Source organism: Heloderma suspectum, chromosome 6 (genome assembly GCF_057233095.1).
Source record: "Heloderma suspectum isolate Gila_16-S chromosome 6, 16-S_ref, whole genome shotgun sequence".
Lineage (NCBI taxonomy): Eukaryota > Metazoa > Chordata > Lepidosauria > Squamata > Helodermatidae > Heloderma > Heloderma suspectum.
Window position 1 is genome coordinate 4597532 of NC_139463.1, and position 17420 is coordinate 4614951.

Here is a 17420-nt window from a genome sequence, read left to right on the forward strand (position 1 = left end):
CCGGCACCCACCAAGACATCCCAGTGTGCCCAGGAGTCCCCTCCGCTCCCCTACGCTGCATCTTCATCTCCCAGGCATCAGACTTTTCCCTGCCTCTATTGAAGTCAATGGAAGGGCAAAACGTCCCCTCCCAAACAATGGCTGAGAACAGGGCAAGTGAGAATCGGGGCAGGGGGGTGCGGAGTGTGAATGCAGAGAAGGGACGGGGGAAAGTGAGAATCCATAGGACCTAAGTCGTTTGTTGCCAGCACGCATCTTTCGAGGGAAAGTTCCAAATTTAAAATCTGCAGCATGCACAGCATTGCAGCTTCAAACTGCACATGTCCTGTGGCACCTCACAGACTGACAGAGCCACCCTGTGCATGTTAACTGCAAAGTTAACTGCAGTGTGCACAGCATTCTGGCCCAAGGACTATGCTGTGGCATAAGCTTTTACAAGCCGTATTCTACTTTGGCAGATGCGCGGGGGGGAGGGATTTTATTTTTTTATAATTTTATTGTTTTACTATTTTATACCATTTTCTGCAGATGGTCTTGCGTATCTTCAGATAGGAAGGTCAAACAGACAAGCAAGCAAAACAGCCCAAGGTCTCTCACCACCTGAGAAAAGAACTTGTGCCCCTTCCCGGCTGTGGGGCTCTCATGAGAGGGTCGGCTGGAGCCCTGCAGCAGCAAACCTAAGGGGAAGGCGGGGGGACACGGCGTGAGGGAAACAGGGTTGGCAGCAGCTCCAGAGAGCCCTGCCCGCCGCTCTCCCACTGTGGCAGACGCCATGGGGTGAGCTGGCTGGCGGGTCTCTCGAGAGCGCCGGCTGGAGGTGGCGACAAGCCTTCCTTGTGGGGCTGGGGGGAGCAGCACAATTCGCTGCTTCTTCCACTCCAGCCCCTGATGCAGGTGCTCCAGTTTTCCTCACAGTAGGGCCAGCCCTGGCAAAAAAAATCTTACCAATTTATTAATGAACATGAAATGTTGTCCTAGATAGATAAGCAGGTATATACACTTACATACAAAAAGGGGGAAACATTTACAAAATGGAGCCAAAAAGCCAAGAGACACAAAAGGTAGCAGTACATCTGTCACATTACTTGTGGAGCACAAACGCATGCAAGTCAAGATCCAGTTGGAACTGGAATATGTCTCACTCCCAACCAGCCACTGATGATAAATAAGCACAGCAAACTTAAAAAAAATGAACTAAACTGAGTTATTGTCTTTTGCAGTGCATTCCCAAACTTGGTTATTATGTATTATTATTATTTATTACATTTCTATACCACCCCATAGCTGAAGCTCTCTGGGCGGTTTACAAAGGTTTAAACGTTAAAGAATACAATATGCAAAATTTAAAAATATAAAACACACACAAACAAACAGTATACACAAAGACAACATTTATCTAAAAACCACTCTGAGCAATCAGCCAAGGGACGGAAAGGATTTGCACTAATAAGCCTTAGCTTTAATAAGCATTAGCGCTAATTTGCACAAGTGTGCATTAGCGCTAATGCACATTTGTGCTAATGTGCTAGTGTGCATTAGCTCTAATGTGAATTAGAGCTCTAATGTGAATTAGCACATGTAGAATAAAATTCTGTTTTAAAAATCAGATTCCATCAATGAGCGGATGACAGAATGAAAGACACCTGACAATCTGTGAAACACAGACCGAATGGATGTACCAAAATCCGTACATCCCTAGGAGAGGTGACCCAGACACGAAGTGCCACATTAGATGTGATGTTAATTGTAGGAATGCAACTAAAATGTATGTTTTTGTTGTGCAAATAGCAGGTTCCTCCTGTGCAAGCACCAAGTCACTGCTGACTCCTAGAGGGACACCGCTTTCGCTGGCATTTTCATGGCAGACTGTAGCAGCGTGGTTTGCCATTGCCTTCCCCAGTCGTGACTAACTTTCCCCCAGCAAGCTGGGTCCTCATTTTACCAACCACGGAAGGATGGAAGGCTGAGTTGACCTGAGCCAGCTACCTGGGACCAGCTTCCGCTGGGATCGAACTCAGGTCGTGGGGAGAGTTTCCGTTGCAATACTGCTGCCTAGCACTCTGCGCCACATGAGGCTCTGAGCAATCAGCCAAACCATAAAACAAATCCAGGATCAATTAAAACTGATCACATGCTGCCAAATGCCCAGGGAAAGGAAAAAGCCTTGACCTGGTGCCAAAAAGATGACCATGTTGGTGCCACGCAAGCCTCATTGGGGACATCGTTCCATATTTGGGAGTTGAGTTCTACTTGCACAGTAGTGAATTTATGAATGAATTCCAGCTCAGCATCACTTTGGAGCTGAAACCTCCCTTTGAAATGCTGTTGTTGTTGCTGGAATAGCATGCCTTTGAAGTCTGGGATGGGATGCTCCCCACTGGGTACCGAATTAATGATTATTGTCTTCTCCATTTGTGGCAAGGCAGATTGCCAAACCAGTGGGCTCTTCTTCATGGATTTCCCAAACATGTCCTGGTATGATGGAGGCTCTGACAACAAAACCCTCAATGGGTCTGTCCCTGGAGAGAAGTCTCACCACTACAATTACTACGCCATGCTTCTCACGCTCCTAATCTTTGTCATCGTCTTTGGCAACGTGCTGGTGTGCATGGCGGTGTCACGGGAGAAGGCCCTGCAGACGACCACCAACTACTTGATTGTCAGTCTCGCCGTGGCAGACCTTCTCGTGGCTACTCTGGTGATGCCATGGGTGGTCTATTTGGAGGTAAGCGCACTATGGCAATAGTTTCTCTTGAACATTGCCTTTTGGCTAATGCATTTAGGATCAAGAAGAGGTAAGGATGCTAGAGAAGTCCGTTAATGATTCATATGAGTTCAGATTTCTATTCATTCAACCTGTGGATTCCTCGGCAGACTGGCTTTTTCCGAGTCACATGGATCCCATGGACTTGTAGAACAGTTTTTCACTTTTGGGGGGATTTGCACTAATAAGCCTTAGCATTAATAAGCATTAGCGCTAATTTGCACAAGTGTGCATTAGCACTAATGCACATTTGTGCTAATGTGCTAGTGTGCATTAGCTCTAATGTGAATTAGCACATGTAGAATAAAATTCTGGTTTAAAAAATCAGATTCCATCAATGAGCGGATGACAGAATGAAAGACGCCTGACAATCTGTGAAACACAGACCGAATGGATGTAACAGAATCCGTACATCCCTAGGAGAGGTGACCCAGACACTAAGTGCCACATTAGATGTGATGTTAATTGTAGGAATGCAACTAAAATGTATGTTTTTGTTGTGCAAATAGCAGCTTTTGTTATGTAAATATCAGGTGTGTGAGAGGTAGGGAAAGGAATGTTAATGCTTTATCAAAATCACCTCTCCAAAGCTGCTGTTTGCATTTCAAGAGAATTCTTGGCACCAGTAGAAGCTTCCCTTGAAATGTAAATAGTCGCTTCAGAGTGGGGACGTGGGGGGGGGGCAGGCATGGCAGGGAGAGAAAGAATTAAAGTTAAATTCCCCACTCCTACAGACCTGAGACTGCTCTGCGTCCCCTTTGGCTGTTTACATAGGGAAAATGTGCATTTTAATTGCATTCATGCAAGTAACTTCTCTAATTAGCCCTCTGAATGCATGATTGCAAGGTCAATTTTTGAGGAGGGTGACCTTCATGACATCAAGCCATGAGAGATCAAATACCCCAGGCGGAACATTCACGTTGTCTCCTGTTGCATCTAACAGAGAGCGGAGGACAGGAAGGCCTGGCGTGCTCTGGTCCATGGGGTCACGAAGAGTCGGACACGACTCAACGACTGAACAGCAACAACAAGCACATATTCAGCTGCGCCCACCCCAGTGTCCAGTTTTAGACTGCGTGCTCCTTGGAGCAGGGCCAGGATCAACAGAACTGTAGGACGCATTCTGTGCATCTATCACCATAGCCCAGCACCAGCCATGCCTCCTGATAAAACCACTTTGAACCTGAAGGGATTCTTAAATGCAGATTGACTGATTGATTTTTATATGCATCATCTATTTATTTGTTTGTTTATATGCCCTTATTTATGTATGTATCTAAAGCTTATGGTATCATCAGAGAGGTGGGGAGGAGAAAGAGGTCTGCTGGAAGCTCTGACTATCTGCATCTCCCCATGGGGCCTCGTGCTTTAAATTTGCCTATTGCCAAACTATTGGATGCTCCCCCATCTCTCCTATGGGCTTTGATGTCACAGCTGTTCAAACAGTCAGAGCCATCCACTTCACAGCAGAGATATCAGTATATACTCTTTCCCCTCTGCTACCACTCCAATTCGGCATGTTCAAAGAGAGCCACATCTTGCTGTACTCCTAGCATTCTTAAAGGTGGTTTTATGTTTATCACTTTGAGCCTCAGAAAAGTGGCTCAATGTTTAAACTATTAATATTAAAAATATTTCAATGTTCTAAATATTTAAAATACCAATAAATAGAAATAAAATAAAACCACCATGATGGCTAGGATATTTGGAAAGAGAATGGACCTTTAGAAGTGTCTCCATTTATGGGGTCCCAGCTTCTCCCTTCAACTTATCTTGACCATTTTAATGCTGATTGTAATTTATTCTGGGCAGAGAACTCATGCAGAGAGAACTATACATTTCTACTCAGAAATAGACTATAGCCAAAGGCATCACAGAAGGAAAGTCTGGAAATTCGATCAAAGGTGTGATTTGCTCAGGACGGGTCTGCTGTGTGATTTGCACGCACTCACACACACTGAATCTATATTGTTATGAGCATTTGACAAATAAATTGATTCATTTAAGCTATGCTGAATTTAAGACAAACAAAATCTGATTCAGTATCGCACAAAGAAAATCCATGCTCTCCTTCAAATAAATTAAAATCAGCTAAATTTGAGAGTCAGTGTGGTGTAGTGGCGAGAGTGTTGGACTGGGAGCCGGGAAATCCGGGTTCTAATCCGCACTCAGCCATGAAAGCTCACTGGGTGACTTTGGGCCAGTCACAGACTCTCAGCCCAACCTACCTTACAGGGTTGTTGTTGTGAGGCTAAAATGGAAGGATTATGTACGCCGCCTTGGGTTCCTGAAAGAGGAAAAAAGGTAGGATATAAATGTAATAAATAAATATAAATAAATAAATTTGCAAGAATTTGCTACCTTGACATCATTCTCTCTGCATGTTTTGGGTTCTTACTTGTCAACAGAGCTCAGGGCGATCATTAGCAATCAATAACATGAAAATACCCACTCTCCTTCTCCTATGCGAGTACTGTCCTATGGGTTATCCTGTGCCAGCTGTAAATTCAGAGTCCTTCACAAATGTGCAGAAAAAAATACACAAGGGCCATAGGAGGGAGAGAGATTCCCCTCCTCCTCCACCATCACCATCAACACATGTCATAATGTATAGAATAAACTTGTGTAACCACCAGAAGGAAAGGTGGGTGTTTTCCCTTATTAAACGGAAAGGAAGGGTTAATGCTGGCTGCTGCAGACCCTGTTTTCCTGTTCATAACATCTGGCTTCACATCTTGCATTCCCAGCTGCCAGTTCTTTTCCCACAGAATTGAGGAACTCCGCATCTCCCTGTGTTAGCTATTAGTACAAGCTAATCTGCATTGTGATTAATGGCTTTTATCTATGTATCTCTTTGGGATTTCTTCAAGGTTCTGAGTTTATATCAAAGCGCTCTCTCTCTCTCTCTCTCTCTCTCTCTCTCTCTCTCTCTCTCTCTCGTAGCTATCTAATCTAAATCTAACCTTAATCTGATCTTCCTCTTTCTTTCTTTCTTTCTTTCTTTCTTACTTTCTTTCTTTCTTTTTCTTTCTTTCTTTCCTTATTTCCTTCCTTCCTTCTTTACACATTTCATGAAGCCCAGTTTCTCTGTGCCTCTCTTCTCTGTGATGACTCTCCATTTATGAGAAGTTGCATCTCTCAAGATTTCTAGAACATTTTGTGGGCTGTAACTCAGGGGTGGAGAACTTCAGGTCTGGGGGCCAAATCCTGCCTACCTGGGGTTGCAGTCTGGCTTTCCATGCTTCCTCAGATGGGCATGCCCCCTTCCCCTGCCCCCAGCCCCTTTCTCCAACCACCACTCGTTCTGTGGTTTCCCAGCTTTCATGTCATTTCCCCCCATTCTAAAACCTTCTCCTAAGGCCGAGTTCCTGGCAACGAGAGCTTTAAGCAAAAATATGCTGGTATTTTGGGGATCGTTGGCCCCACCCCTTTCCCCTTTGGCCCCACCCTCTTTGCCTTCAGCCCCACCCGCCACTGGAATCTGGACCCCAAGAGCTTCTCTGAAAATGAATTCTGTGCTTGGGCTCAAAGAGGCTCCCACCCCTGCTGTAGCACCTGATTTGGGCAGGGGGGCAGGAGGCCCTTGCCAGCAGTGAACTCTTAACTCTGCCACCTGCACTTCTTGAGAAGGAAGATCAAACCACAGACAAGCATGTGCTGGTCACATCCAGGTTAGACTGTCGCAGACAGTGCACTCTACTTGAGGCTGCTTTCTCTATTCCTCCTTTTCATCTAGTTCTGGTGAGGTAGCAGGAGTGCTGGATCTGTGTCCAGCTGTGTCCAGTAGTGGAGATTGCCACCCAGCAACCTTTGGTGGGCCTCCTGTTCCCTACCCCTGCCCTAAAGGATCAGGATCACAGCCTGGGAGTACTCTTGAATCCATCGCTATCATTCAAGGGGCAGGTAGCCTCTGTGGCGTGGAGTGCTCTTTACCAGCTTCAACTGGTAGCCCAGCTACAACCCTATCTGGGTGTGCACAGCCTGGCTTCTGTGATCCTCCCATTTGGATTACTGCTATGCATTGTACGTGGAGCTGTTTTTGAGGATGGTTCAGAAACTTGAGCTGGTGCAGAAAGTGGCAATGAGAGTTCTCACTGGGACCAGGTGCTGTGAACATCTTCCACTGGGCCTTTCTCACCTCAACTATATTCCAATTTGTTTAGATCCCCCTTTCCCCCCAGATACCTCATCTGAAAAGCCATCCTGTTTCCACAGTCTTTGGGGACTCCTTTTTTCTTTCCTCCTGGTTTGGGTTACAAAGGTTGTCACCTTTCTGACTACAATAATATTTATAGCTCTGGTGCTATGCTTTATTGACTGCTATTCTGTAATGATTGTGTCTTATATTTTCATTGTGTTTTGTTTTTATCGGTGAGTTATTTTAGAGGCATTCTGGCTGAAAAGTGGCAGAGAAATACCTGCAAAAATAAATTGGTCTCTCTGGTTCTTTGTTGTTATTGTCTGGCATCATTAACTCTCCGATTCTTGACGCCACTGCTGTTTTCTTTATTTCTCCTCCCTGTTCAGGTAGTTGGCGAGTGGCGATTCAGCCGCATCCACTGTGACATCTTCGTCACCCTGGACGTTATGATGTGTACAGCAAGCATCCTCAATCTTTGTGCCATCAGCATTGACAGGTAAAGCATCCCTCAATTATTTCTGCCTGGCCAGACCTTTTCAGCTCACAAGGTAGAGCTACACATGTGCATCCCAACAAAATGCCATTCATCCTTGCCATCTCTGGACTTGACTGTTCTCTGGCTTGCTCCCCTCTTGCTTGCTCTTTCAACAGCACAGGTGAGCTCCAAGTAGGGATGTCGGAGAAATCTACCATGAAACCAACAGATACTGCAGTGGTGTGGCTTTTCCCCTGTCTGCAGTTTCCGCAGACTTGCGGACTGTTTTTCTAACCGTTGGGAATGTTGTGCAAATTTCGTCATAGAAAAATATGCTTTTTTAAAAAAAGAAGGTCAAAATGTGCATTTCCACCATAGATTAAAGCGTGAAAATGTGCATTTTGGAGGAATTTGTGCATTTGGAGGGAATTTGCACATTTTTGCATGGGAAATTTGTACAAATTCAGAAACTGAAAAAAAATTCTATGATTCCGTTGGTGGGTGGACAACAGAATGAAAGTCTGCAAAACACAGTCCGGAATGGATCTTACACAATCCGTACATCCCTCACTCCAAGGCTATGCTGCTGATGTGCCTCTTTTCTGTATCCCCTTGAACAGGTATACAGCCGTGGCCATGCCAATGCTTTATAATACTCGCTACAGCTCTAAGCGCAGAGTCACCGTCATGATTGCTGTGGTTTGGGTCCTCTCTTTTGCCATCTCCTGTCCATTGCTTTTCGGACTGAACAATACAGGTAAGCGGAGCGATAAACTATGTTGCCAGGGGAGGCATCCAGTGCTGGATTAAAGCCCACAATGTCCTTAAACATAGCCATCACTATCGCTTTGTCTGGGGTCTTGCACAGTCTCACTCTCATTGTTAATACAAAAGTGTTGCTGTATAGAGAGAACACACACGGGAGCAGCAGAGAGAGAAGCAAGCATGCCTTTCTTGCATTGATTTCAAATAAAAATAGGCCCATGCATGTCTCTTGGTCACACTGGGCTTCCAGTGCAGCACCCTTTCAACTCCTGTAAGGCCTGCATGCTTCCACCACTCATTCACCTCCTCTCACATGGACATCTCCTGTCAATGGGTTGGATCCCGATGTAATCATGCTTAGAGTAGACCCATTGAAATTAACAGGGCTTACATTTAGTCATGGCTAACTTAAGTCCCATTCATTTCAGTGGGTCTGCTCTAAGCATGTCGAAATTTGCATCCAACCCATTATCTCTTGGAGGAGTTTATGGGGTGACAAGTCAAGAAGGCTGGCGAGATGGGGGCACGACAACACAGGTTTTGACCAGAACTCAACAGTATGTGAGGCTGTGTAGGATGCATATTGATTAATTGGTTCTGCCCTTGACCATGCAGTCTCTGTTAGTGAAAATCTCATCCTTGCTATGGAGTTTATTGCTTGAGACTGAGAGTGGTGATGGCTTCAGAACAAGACCTTTGCACCTTCTATGGTAACACACGCACACACACACGCCCAAGCTGGCAGTAGCTCCTAATGGCTGGGACAATGCTCCTGCAATCTCTTGTGTCTTCCAGAGAAGAATGAGTGTATCATTGCCAATCCTGCCTTTGTTGTGTATTCCTCTATCGTCTCCTTCTACGTTCCCTTCATTGTCACCCTGCTGGTGTACGTGCAGATATACATAGTGTTGCGGAAACGCAGGAAGCGAGTCAACACCAAACGCAGCATCGCCCATGCAGGCCTGGACTCTGACACGCAGGCCCCGCTGAAGGTAACCGGAACACAAGCACACACCCCTCCCAAATCTCCATCTTCTCTTCTCCTTGATCCTATTTTATACCCTAGGATTTCCCATCTCCTCGTTTCCTTCCCAAATCTGCTGTTTAGTGTGCATGAACCCAAGGTGGTTGCTTGGTCCTCTGGTCCTTACAGGGTTCCTAGGTGAAGTGCCTTAGGGGTGTGTCCACACTTGATTTGCAGCCTTTGAAAGCCCTGGTCCCAATCTAAGCAGGCTTCTTCTTCCTATCATGGATCATAGAATCATAGAATAGTAGGGTTGGAAGGGGCCTACAAGGCCATCGAGTCCAACCCCCTGCTCAGTGCAGGAATCCAAGTCAGAGCATCCCTGACAGATGGCTGTCCAGCCTCATCTTGAATGCCTCCAGTATGGGAGAGCCCACCACCTCCCTAGGGAATTGGCTCCATTGTTGTATTGCTCTAACAGTCAGGAAGTTTTCCCTGATGTTCAGCCAGCATCTGGCTTCCTGTAACTTGAGCCCATTATTCCGTGTCCTGCACTCTGGGATGATTGAGATGAGATCCTGGCCTTCCTCTCTGTGACAACCTTTCAAGTCCTTGAAGAGCGCTATCCTATCTCCCCTCAGTCTTCTCTTCTCAAGGCTTAACATGCCCAGTTCTTTCAGTCTCTCTTCATAGGGCTTTGTTTGATGACTGTTCTTATAATCCCTAGGACTGGGATTGTGGTTGAATCATACCAGATGGACACACACAGCATAGATCTGGGACAAACTAAGAAAAAGGGTTAAGAAAGCAGGCAGGAAGAATATCATAGTGACACATCAGAAATGTCCAGACTGAGAGAGCAATAATGAGGAAAAACATCAGCACAACTCCACCGAGAAAAAAGACTGTAAGGGTCACCAAGGAGAGGAGCATAAGCAGACATGGAGTAGTGGTAGTAGTGGTAGTAGTAATATTTTCATATTCCCCCAAGAGACTCTTGAAAAGAATTGTGCCTGCATTCCCTTTATCCATATCCTGGGTGTAAAAAAACAACAACAGCCCGGGCTCCTAAAAATTTTCCGTTTCTGCTGCTGCTGGCTGCTCAAAGCCTGAGAATGCAGGGAGTTCATGAAGGACCAGGCAAGCCACAGTACATAGCTGGTAAGCGGCATTTAATTTGCAGGAGGTCACAAGTCACGCATGCCAAAAGTAATGTTGAAGATGGCCCAAGATCCATGGTAAAACAAAACTGGTGAACACCCAAATGATCCAATGGAATGAAGATATGAAGTCTCAGGAGGCTGAAAAAATATATGTAGTTTTATTCCAAGTAGCCCTATGCATTTTGGCCCTGAGTATGGGCCTTCTCCAGGTTGCAAGATTCATATCTTTTTCAGAGAACTCTGCAGGCATTTATATATAAAAACTAACTCCTGAAGAAGACCCATACACAGGGCCGAAATGCCTAAGGCTACTTCTTGGCATTAAAACTACATATCTTTTTTCAACTTCCTGAGACTTTGTCTCTATTCCATTGGTGCAAAGTCCATGCCTTAACCATCTTTCATCCACCTGCTTCACTTAGGATGAGGTACAGACTTTGCCAAGCTGTTCTTCTGTATATTCATTGAGATGTCCCCACAGCCCTCACAGCTATCTGACCTCTGTTCTGGTCTCCAGATCCATCTCAGTAGCTCCCTGGTCTGGGTTGCTGCCTTCTTACATAACCCATGTGTCCCTCCTTGCCTCCCCTCCTTCCCTCGCTCCCCATCCTCAGGACAAATGTACTCATCCCGAAGATGTCAGGCTCTGCACACTCATCATGAAGACCAATGGGAGCTTCCCAGTTCATAAACGGAAAGTGGTGAGTGTTGCCACCTTGGCATGGGCAGACTTCAGGCCTGCAGGATCCATCTATCTATGTGGCTTTTCATTAGGAGCCTGAGATCCACCAACCAGAGCTGGGTGGAAAATAGGGGCTCATGAGGAACAAACATACACTTCAAGGGTCTCTTAGGCAGAGTTGGGCAAATGGTGGCTCTCCAGATGTTGGACTGCAATTCCCATCAGCCCTAGACAGGATAGCCAATGGTGAGGGATAATGGGAGTCTCAGTCCAACAACACCATTTGCCCACTGTTTGTCCCCACCCCCTACCCTGGGCAGAGGACATGCGCAGCCCAGGAATTTGCTTTCAGTACCAGAACTGAGCTCACTGTTCTTTCACACCCAAATCCATTCATGGTTTCTCCCCAAGCCTCTTCTACTTCAGCAGCCTGATTTAGAAAGCGTGGGGTGGGGGCAGGGGGGGGGCTTTATTGTTCTTGTGAGCGTTGGGAAGAACACCCCTGCCTATCTACTGCAGATCACAAGGAGATCTACCACCAGGAGATCCCAACTTATTTTCTGCCCACCTCTCTTGTACACCCATTGATCTCTTCCTCTGCCCACCTAGGAAGCAAAATGAGTTCTCCGAGGTTCTCATGTTGGCCCTGGAAGCCAGGAAGGGGAGGCTGGAGAAACTTTTCCCGGTTGCTTGTAGGGATGTGAAAATCTGTAAAACTCATCCAGGTTCACCCAGTTTCCACCTTGAAGCTCGTCCCGACTTGTTTCTGTTTTCTCATTTACACAGACATTCTGTATTTCAGTGCACATCTTTCCAAAGGTGTGCATTTTTGTGCACATTTTTTAAAGTAGAAACATTTCTCCTATTGATTAAAGAGTGTTAGTGTGCATTTTTCAGAAGTATGCGCTTCATTCATGGGTACTTTTTGAATGTATGCATTATTGAATACACCCCCCCATACACACACACATCACGTTGTGAACTCAGGTATGTGTGGACTTCAACTGCAGATCGCATTTGAATCTGCAATTGAGTTCAGAAGGTGTGAGCTGGGCAAATTCTGGCTTAAAGCAAAATGAAACAAGCTTCTCACACATCCCTAGCTGCTCAGATGTTTCCCTGTCCCTCTGCTAGAACACCTAGCCCCAGGACAGGCACTCAAATGATGGCAGGCTCCACACAGGCATCTTTCGTGTGGATGGAACCTCCAGCAAGCTGGCCCCTGGGCCATGAATCCGGTGCTCCCATGTGGAGTCTGTATACGTGGCTACTGAGAGCCACGTATACTACAACCTCAGTGGCACCTTCAAATCGAACCTCGGTTTGGCACGAGTGAGGCTGACTTGTAAGCCAGGCATCTGTTCCCTATATGCTCCCATGCGCCCACGTGAAAGCTGACATCAAGCGTGTGAACGCGCACCTAGGCTCAAGCTTCACCTAGGAGGAAGCCTGCAGAGGTCAAATCTAGAAAGCTGCAGTCCTACACACACTTTCTTGGAAGTAAGTGGCATAGGAGAAGTGGCACTTTCTTCAGAGCACACATGGACAAAATCTGGTCGGGATAGAGAGGCCCATATGCCGAACCATATCTTGGCAGTGGCAGGTAGGGGCAGGATTCCAGCTTTTCTCATCTGCCAATAACCAATCACATACAAGCCTGGACATAGACAGGGATGGATTTAGGTGTAGGCAATCCAGGAAACCTCTTCAGATGGCAGGCTTTGGTTGGGGGCGGGGGAGCCCTCAACTCAGTAGTGCTTGTCATAGGCTGTCTACTCAGTTATACACTCAACAGCTGAAACAAACGGTACAAATAGTTCAGACGGCCAAACACAGAGTTATTGATCCTAGCATTCAAATCTATCATATTACATGACAAGGATGTGTGTAAGTCATGAATTAGGTTACAAATGCAATTTTAAAAATAAGGTATTCAAAAGTTAAAACAAATGGAGGAGGCTTCAATTTGCATGGGGCACTGTTTGGTTTAGGGCCAGTCCTGGACATAGGCAAATTTTCTAGCCCACTTCATGCATCTAATGAAATATGTTTCTAGAATCAACGAGAGAGGGAGCCTCTAAAAGGCACAGAAGATCTATTTGACTGAGCCCAACTGAAGGAGAGTCATTGGCTTGAAATGCATTGGGTTCAATGAAATATGTACATCTCCCATGTACCTTTGAGGTCTCATCTCCTGTTGTTTCTGCACCAGTGAAACTTTTTTTGGCCACTACAGTACTACAGCTATTCCTTCCTTTCTAAGACACATTATTTAATTCTTTAATTCAGAAAGTAAATGTGCCGTTATCTCTTGGTCATTTGAAGCTAGCTCTTTCTTCTCTGAGTCCCTCTTTGGACTATGGGATTTGTGTTTGTTTTTGCCCCCTGTATGTATTGATCTCCTTTTTGTTAATAATAATAATAATAATAATAATAATAATAATAATAATTTAAAAAATGGGGGTGGGGGATATCTGATCCCTGTCCAGGAGGCCATGAGTCAGATGGAAGAGATGGAGATGGCAACCAGCACCAGCCCACCAGAGAAGAGCAAACACAAGCCGTCAGTGCCAAGTAACAAAGAACTGGCTGCACCAGCTGCTTCCAACCTGTGTGCCAATTCAACTCTGCAGCCTCCTGTGGACAGTCTGCTAAAAGTAGAGAAGAATGGTCATACTACGGACAACCCCCAAACTGCCAAGGTCTTTGAGATCCAGACGTTGCCCAACGGCAAGACAAGGACCTCCCTCAAGATGATGAGTAGGAGGAAGTTTTCACAGCAGAAGGAAAAGAAAGCCACGCAAATGCTTGCCATTGTGCTTGGTAAGGATGTGGTTTAGCTTCCTGTTGTGGTACATACAGAGATGCACCAGCCCCCCAAGAACAATCTTCCATTGAGTTTGCCTGAGAGTGCTGAAAAAAAGGCTTCAGGTTCCCAAACATAAAGTTGAGCCCCTGTTAGCTAGGAGCTGTGATAGACTTTGCCTTCACAAATTTGTCTAATTTCCTTTTAAAGCCATCTAAGCAAGTCACCAGCATTACATCTTGTGGCAGCACCTTCCATAAGTTAACAATGTGAAGAAGTACTTTCAAGCATTGCATTGCTAACCTGGCTCCTTTAATTTGTCTTCTGCAGGTGTCTTTATCATCTGTTGGCTCCCTTTCTTCATCACACACATCCTGAACATGCACTGCCACTGTGATATCCCCCCAGTGATGTACAATGCCTTCACATGGCTTGGGTATGTCAACAGTGCTGTCAACCCCATTATCTACACCACCTTCAATATTGAGTTCCGGAAGGCTTTTATGAAAATCCTGCACTGCTAACTCCCACTTGAGGAGCAGATGCATGAAGAACATCATTATACTGGGGGCCATGAAGAGAACTTGCGTTGCATCTGGATAAAAGCACACAGTGTTAGGAGTGCCACGTCTACATATTTTTACAGCTAGGATGCAACAGCAGTCACAGTCGAAGGCCTTCTCACTCTCAAGCAGATATTTAGACTCTGAGAGACTGCCGCAAAAGAGATAATTTCAGATGCAACCTTTGCACTGTGCTATAAAGGAAGAAAAGAAAACAACTAGGAAATAACACCTGCTTGCAGTCAAAAAGATCTCCAGTGCATTAATCACGGATTTTAGCTGAGCCCAACAGTGGACACATTGACTTGCTTGTGTGTTGCTGTAACTGATACATTTCTCACCAAAGATGCCACCGCCCTGTCCACTTTGCAATAGGAGAAGCCACCCCCTCCAACACAGCCAGCACTCCTGGGAATGGTGTCAGTTGGCCTTGCCTTCAGACTTGAGTGACCCACTAGGGTTTCTATGGAACTGTCAAGGCCTGGTGTGGTGCAGACTCTGTAAAGGCTTCCAAGGGCCTAAGCGCTGCTACCACCACTCATATGAACTTAAGGGAGGAGAATGTAAGAAAATGGAATCTCAGGGCAGAGTGGGAAAGAGGATATTATTACTATACCATACCAATGTACATATGAATAAATAGAATGAACTGAGCATAAGCCCGAGCCAAAAAAGTAATAATAAATAAGACATACAAAATCTTGTCTTGCATGGTATGCATTGTAATTAAGAAGCCATCTCCACTCACATTCACCAGCATACCTCGTCGCCAGCATCTTCTCTGAGTACATATGGCATTGCACTGAAGGGAACCCAAGGGAGCTGGGAAGAGATGAGAGGAGACAGGGAAGAAAGGATGGAGGGGTGCATTGGACAGGGACAAGACAAGCATTTGGAACCAAAGTAATGTCCAGAGAAAGCTTAAGGAAGTCCATATTGTTAGAACGTGGCTCAGTGGTAGAGTACATGTCTTGCATAGAGAAGGCCCCAGGTTAATGCCTGGCATCTCCAGTTTAAAAAGGATCAGGAAGCAGATTGTGGGAAAGATCCTTTCTGCCTGAGACTCTGGAAAGCTGCTGCTAGGCAGAGAAGACAATACTGGGTCAGATGTACTTATGGTCCAACCCAGTGTAAGGCAGCTTTGTAAGATACCAGGACTGCCCTAGGTCCTTGCTAATGCATGTTTTGCTATAATGGAAACAAAGAAGCAGGCAGCTTGTTTTCATGGGCAGTCTTGGATGGTTTCCTAGGAAGTCTACTGAGCTAGTAGGAAGAAACAGGTAAGATAGGTGGAGTTAGGTTTTATTCTCAACAAGATTTGACTTTAGCTGTCACCATCCATTGGGAATAACATGAAGAAGAGGATCAATACACAATGGGATTTTCAGACAACGTTCATTGGACAGATGACAAAAAACTAGTTTGCCCCATGGGTGTGTTGCTTGTGAAGTCCATCATGCATTGGCATGCTTCATAGGGATTAGTTCTACTTTGGTCCCAATATACAGAAAATTGAAAAGTCAACATGCAGGATGAGGGGGGCGGGGTGGAATAGTTTGTCTGAACTGTTTTGTTGATCAAGCTGCATATGAGATGATTTTGCTCATTATGGGCTTAGTTGAAATGCTAATTCCTAAGCCCTTGCAAAACACTGAATTGCTGCCGAGCCAAGGGTGTGTTTAAGGGTGGGCTGCATGTCTTTCTTCTTTGCAGCGCTGCTTGCTCTGCTGTGTGCAAGATTACAGTCCCTTCTGAGCAAAAATCTGGACCTTTGTATTTTCAATAAGAGACACAGCAAGGCCCAAACATTCTCCATGGCAGAAAAGCTTAAGATCAAAAAGTAGCTCCAGGGCTGAGATGGTTTGTTTTCAGATCTTCCATTCAAGTTCAAAAATCTGACATCTTGCTATAACCTCCTTAACATTCTCCACTAGCAATTTCTTAGGGGAAAAAATAAGAACAAAATTCCATGCACATACATGTTTCGTTAGATTTCTAACCTTTCCCCCTACAAAATTTACTATGGATGACCAACAATTTCTAAACGGGGTTCCACTTGGTCTCTGATAAAGGTAGTCACTGGCGGTGGAGGGGTGTTTTTCTAACTAAATGTTTCCAAGTCACCATTGAGGTCTTTTTGGTTCACCATCAAGAAGCCATCACCCACAACCATCTCACCGAATTGGCGCCACTGTTGCCAATGCTGTAACTAACTGTACTCAGTTCACAGTACCCTCTGTAAGATCTCTGCAGATATTATACAGTCAGTTAATAAAATGACATGGAAATGGGTCTCTCTGGAATTTCATTCACGAATCCATCCAGTGGATGAGGCAGCAACCTTTAAGATTTAAGTCTAGCCATTCTCATCTGTCATTCACAGGCAATATTGAATTCTCAGTGCAACATCACACTTCCCACTAAGTCCAACATGAACATTCTCAACTTTCAAGGTGACTCCAGTTCTCGCACACAGAGAATTCACTTGGGGTTCAGTGCTTGGCTAGGCCTTTCTCAAATGAGTCTCTCTTCTTGGTTCCTCCATGTTTCCACGGCTTACTTGTTTATTTATGTATTGTGTATTATGTATTTCTTTGACTTCTATCTCACCCTTTCTCACAAGGAGCTCAAGGTGGCTAACAACCTATATAAAAACACAATGTGCCACATAAACGGCATTAAAATCTTGACTCTCACTGAGATGGTGAACCCATATTTGGGCTGTGCCACTTTAGACTGGAGATGGGGGTTCATGAATGTTCTTCCATACCAAAATAAAAAGTATCCCTGCATATGGAAAGTTAACATGTTTGGGAGAAATCCTAGGCCAGAACCTTTCTCCCTGAGATGCTATTTTCCATATGCAGGAATTTTGCAGTGGGGCTGCAGTGATCCTTGAGGCGTTACAAGGATTTCTATGTTTTCAGCGATGAACTGTTGGAGGCTATTTATATCTACTTATGTCCCCCAGCTGTGTCTCAATGCATAGAAGACATAATTATTAACAGGAGTGTTGGCCTTTGGAACAATAATGCTCATGGAGCTGGTGAAGCTTTACAAAGCCCTTCTAATGGCACATGTCAAAAAACCCTCTCAG

The 17420-nt window shown here is 45.2% G+C and overlaps 1 protein-coding gene across 2 annotated transcripts; it reads left to right on the forward strand.

Annotated features, from left to right (window-relative positions):
• Positions 1-2446: 2446 nt before the first annotated feature.
• On the forward strand, positions 2447-14284 carry DRD2 (dopamine receptor D2). 2 transcript variants are annotated; one of them, XM_084807202.1, is made up of 7 exons: positions 2447-2725; positions 7292-7401; positions 8001-8137; positions 8941-9137; positions 10887-10973; positions 13444-13777; positions 14091-14284. In XM_084807202.1, exons 1-7 carry the CDS (start codon positions 2453-2455, stop codon positions 14282-14284), a joined length of 1332 nt encoding a protein of 443 aa, XP_084663328.1. In that variant the 5' UTR covers positions 2447-2452. The 2 variants fall into 2 exon arrangements, with proteins under 2 accessions (XP_084663328.1, XP_084663327.1); XM_084807201.1 differs by having other exon boundaries at positions 2453-2725; positions 10887-10979.
• The last annotated feature ends 3136 nt before the right edge of the window (positions 14285-17420 follow it).

Excerpts from the sequence above, each read along its gene's own strand:
- DRD2 (XM_084807201.1), top strand. The coding sequence starts at position 2,453 with ATGGATTTCCCAAACATGTCCTGGTATGATGGAGGCTCTGACAACAAA. Across the intron at positions 7,402-8,000 it reads TGTGCCATCAGCATTGACAG|GTATACAGCCGTGGCCATGC; the intron begins GTAAAGCATCCC and ends CCCCTTGAACAG. Across the intron at positions 10,980-13,443 it reads ATAAACGGAAAGTGGTGAGT|GAGGCCATGAGTCAGATGGA; the intron begins GTTGCCACCTTG and ends ATCCCTGTCCAG.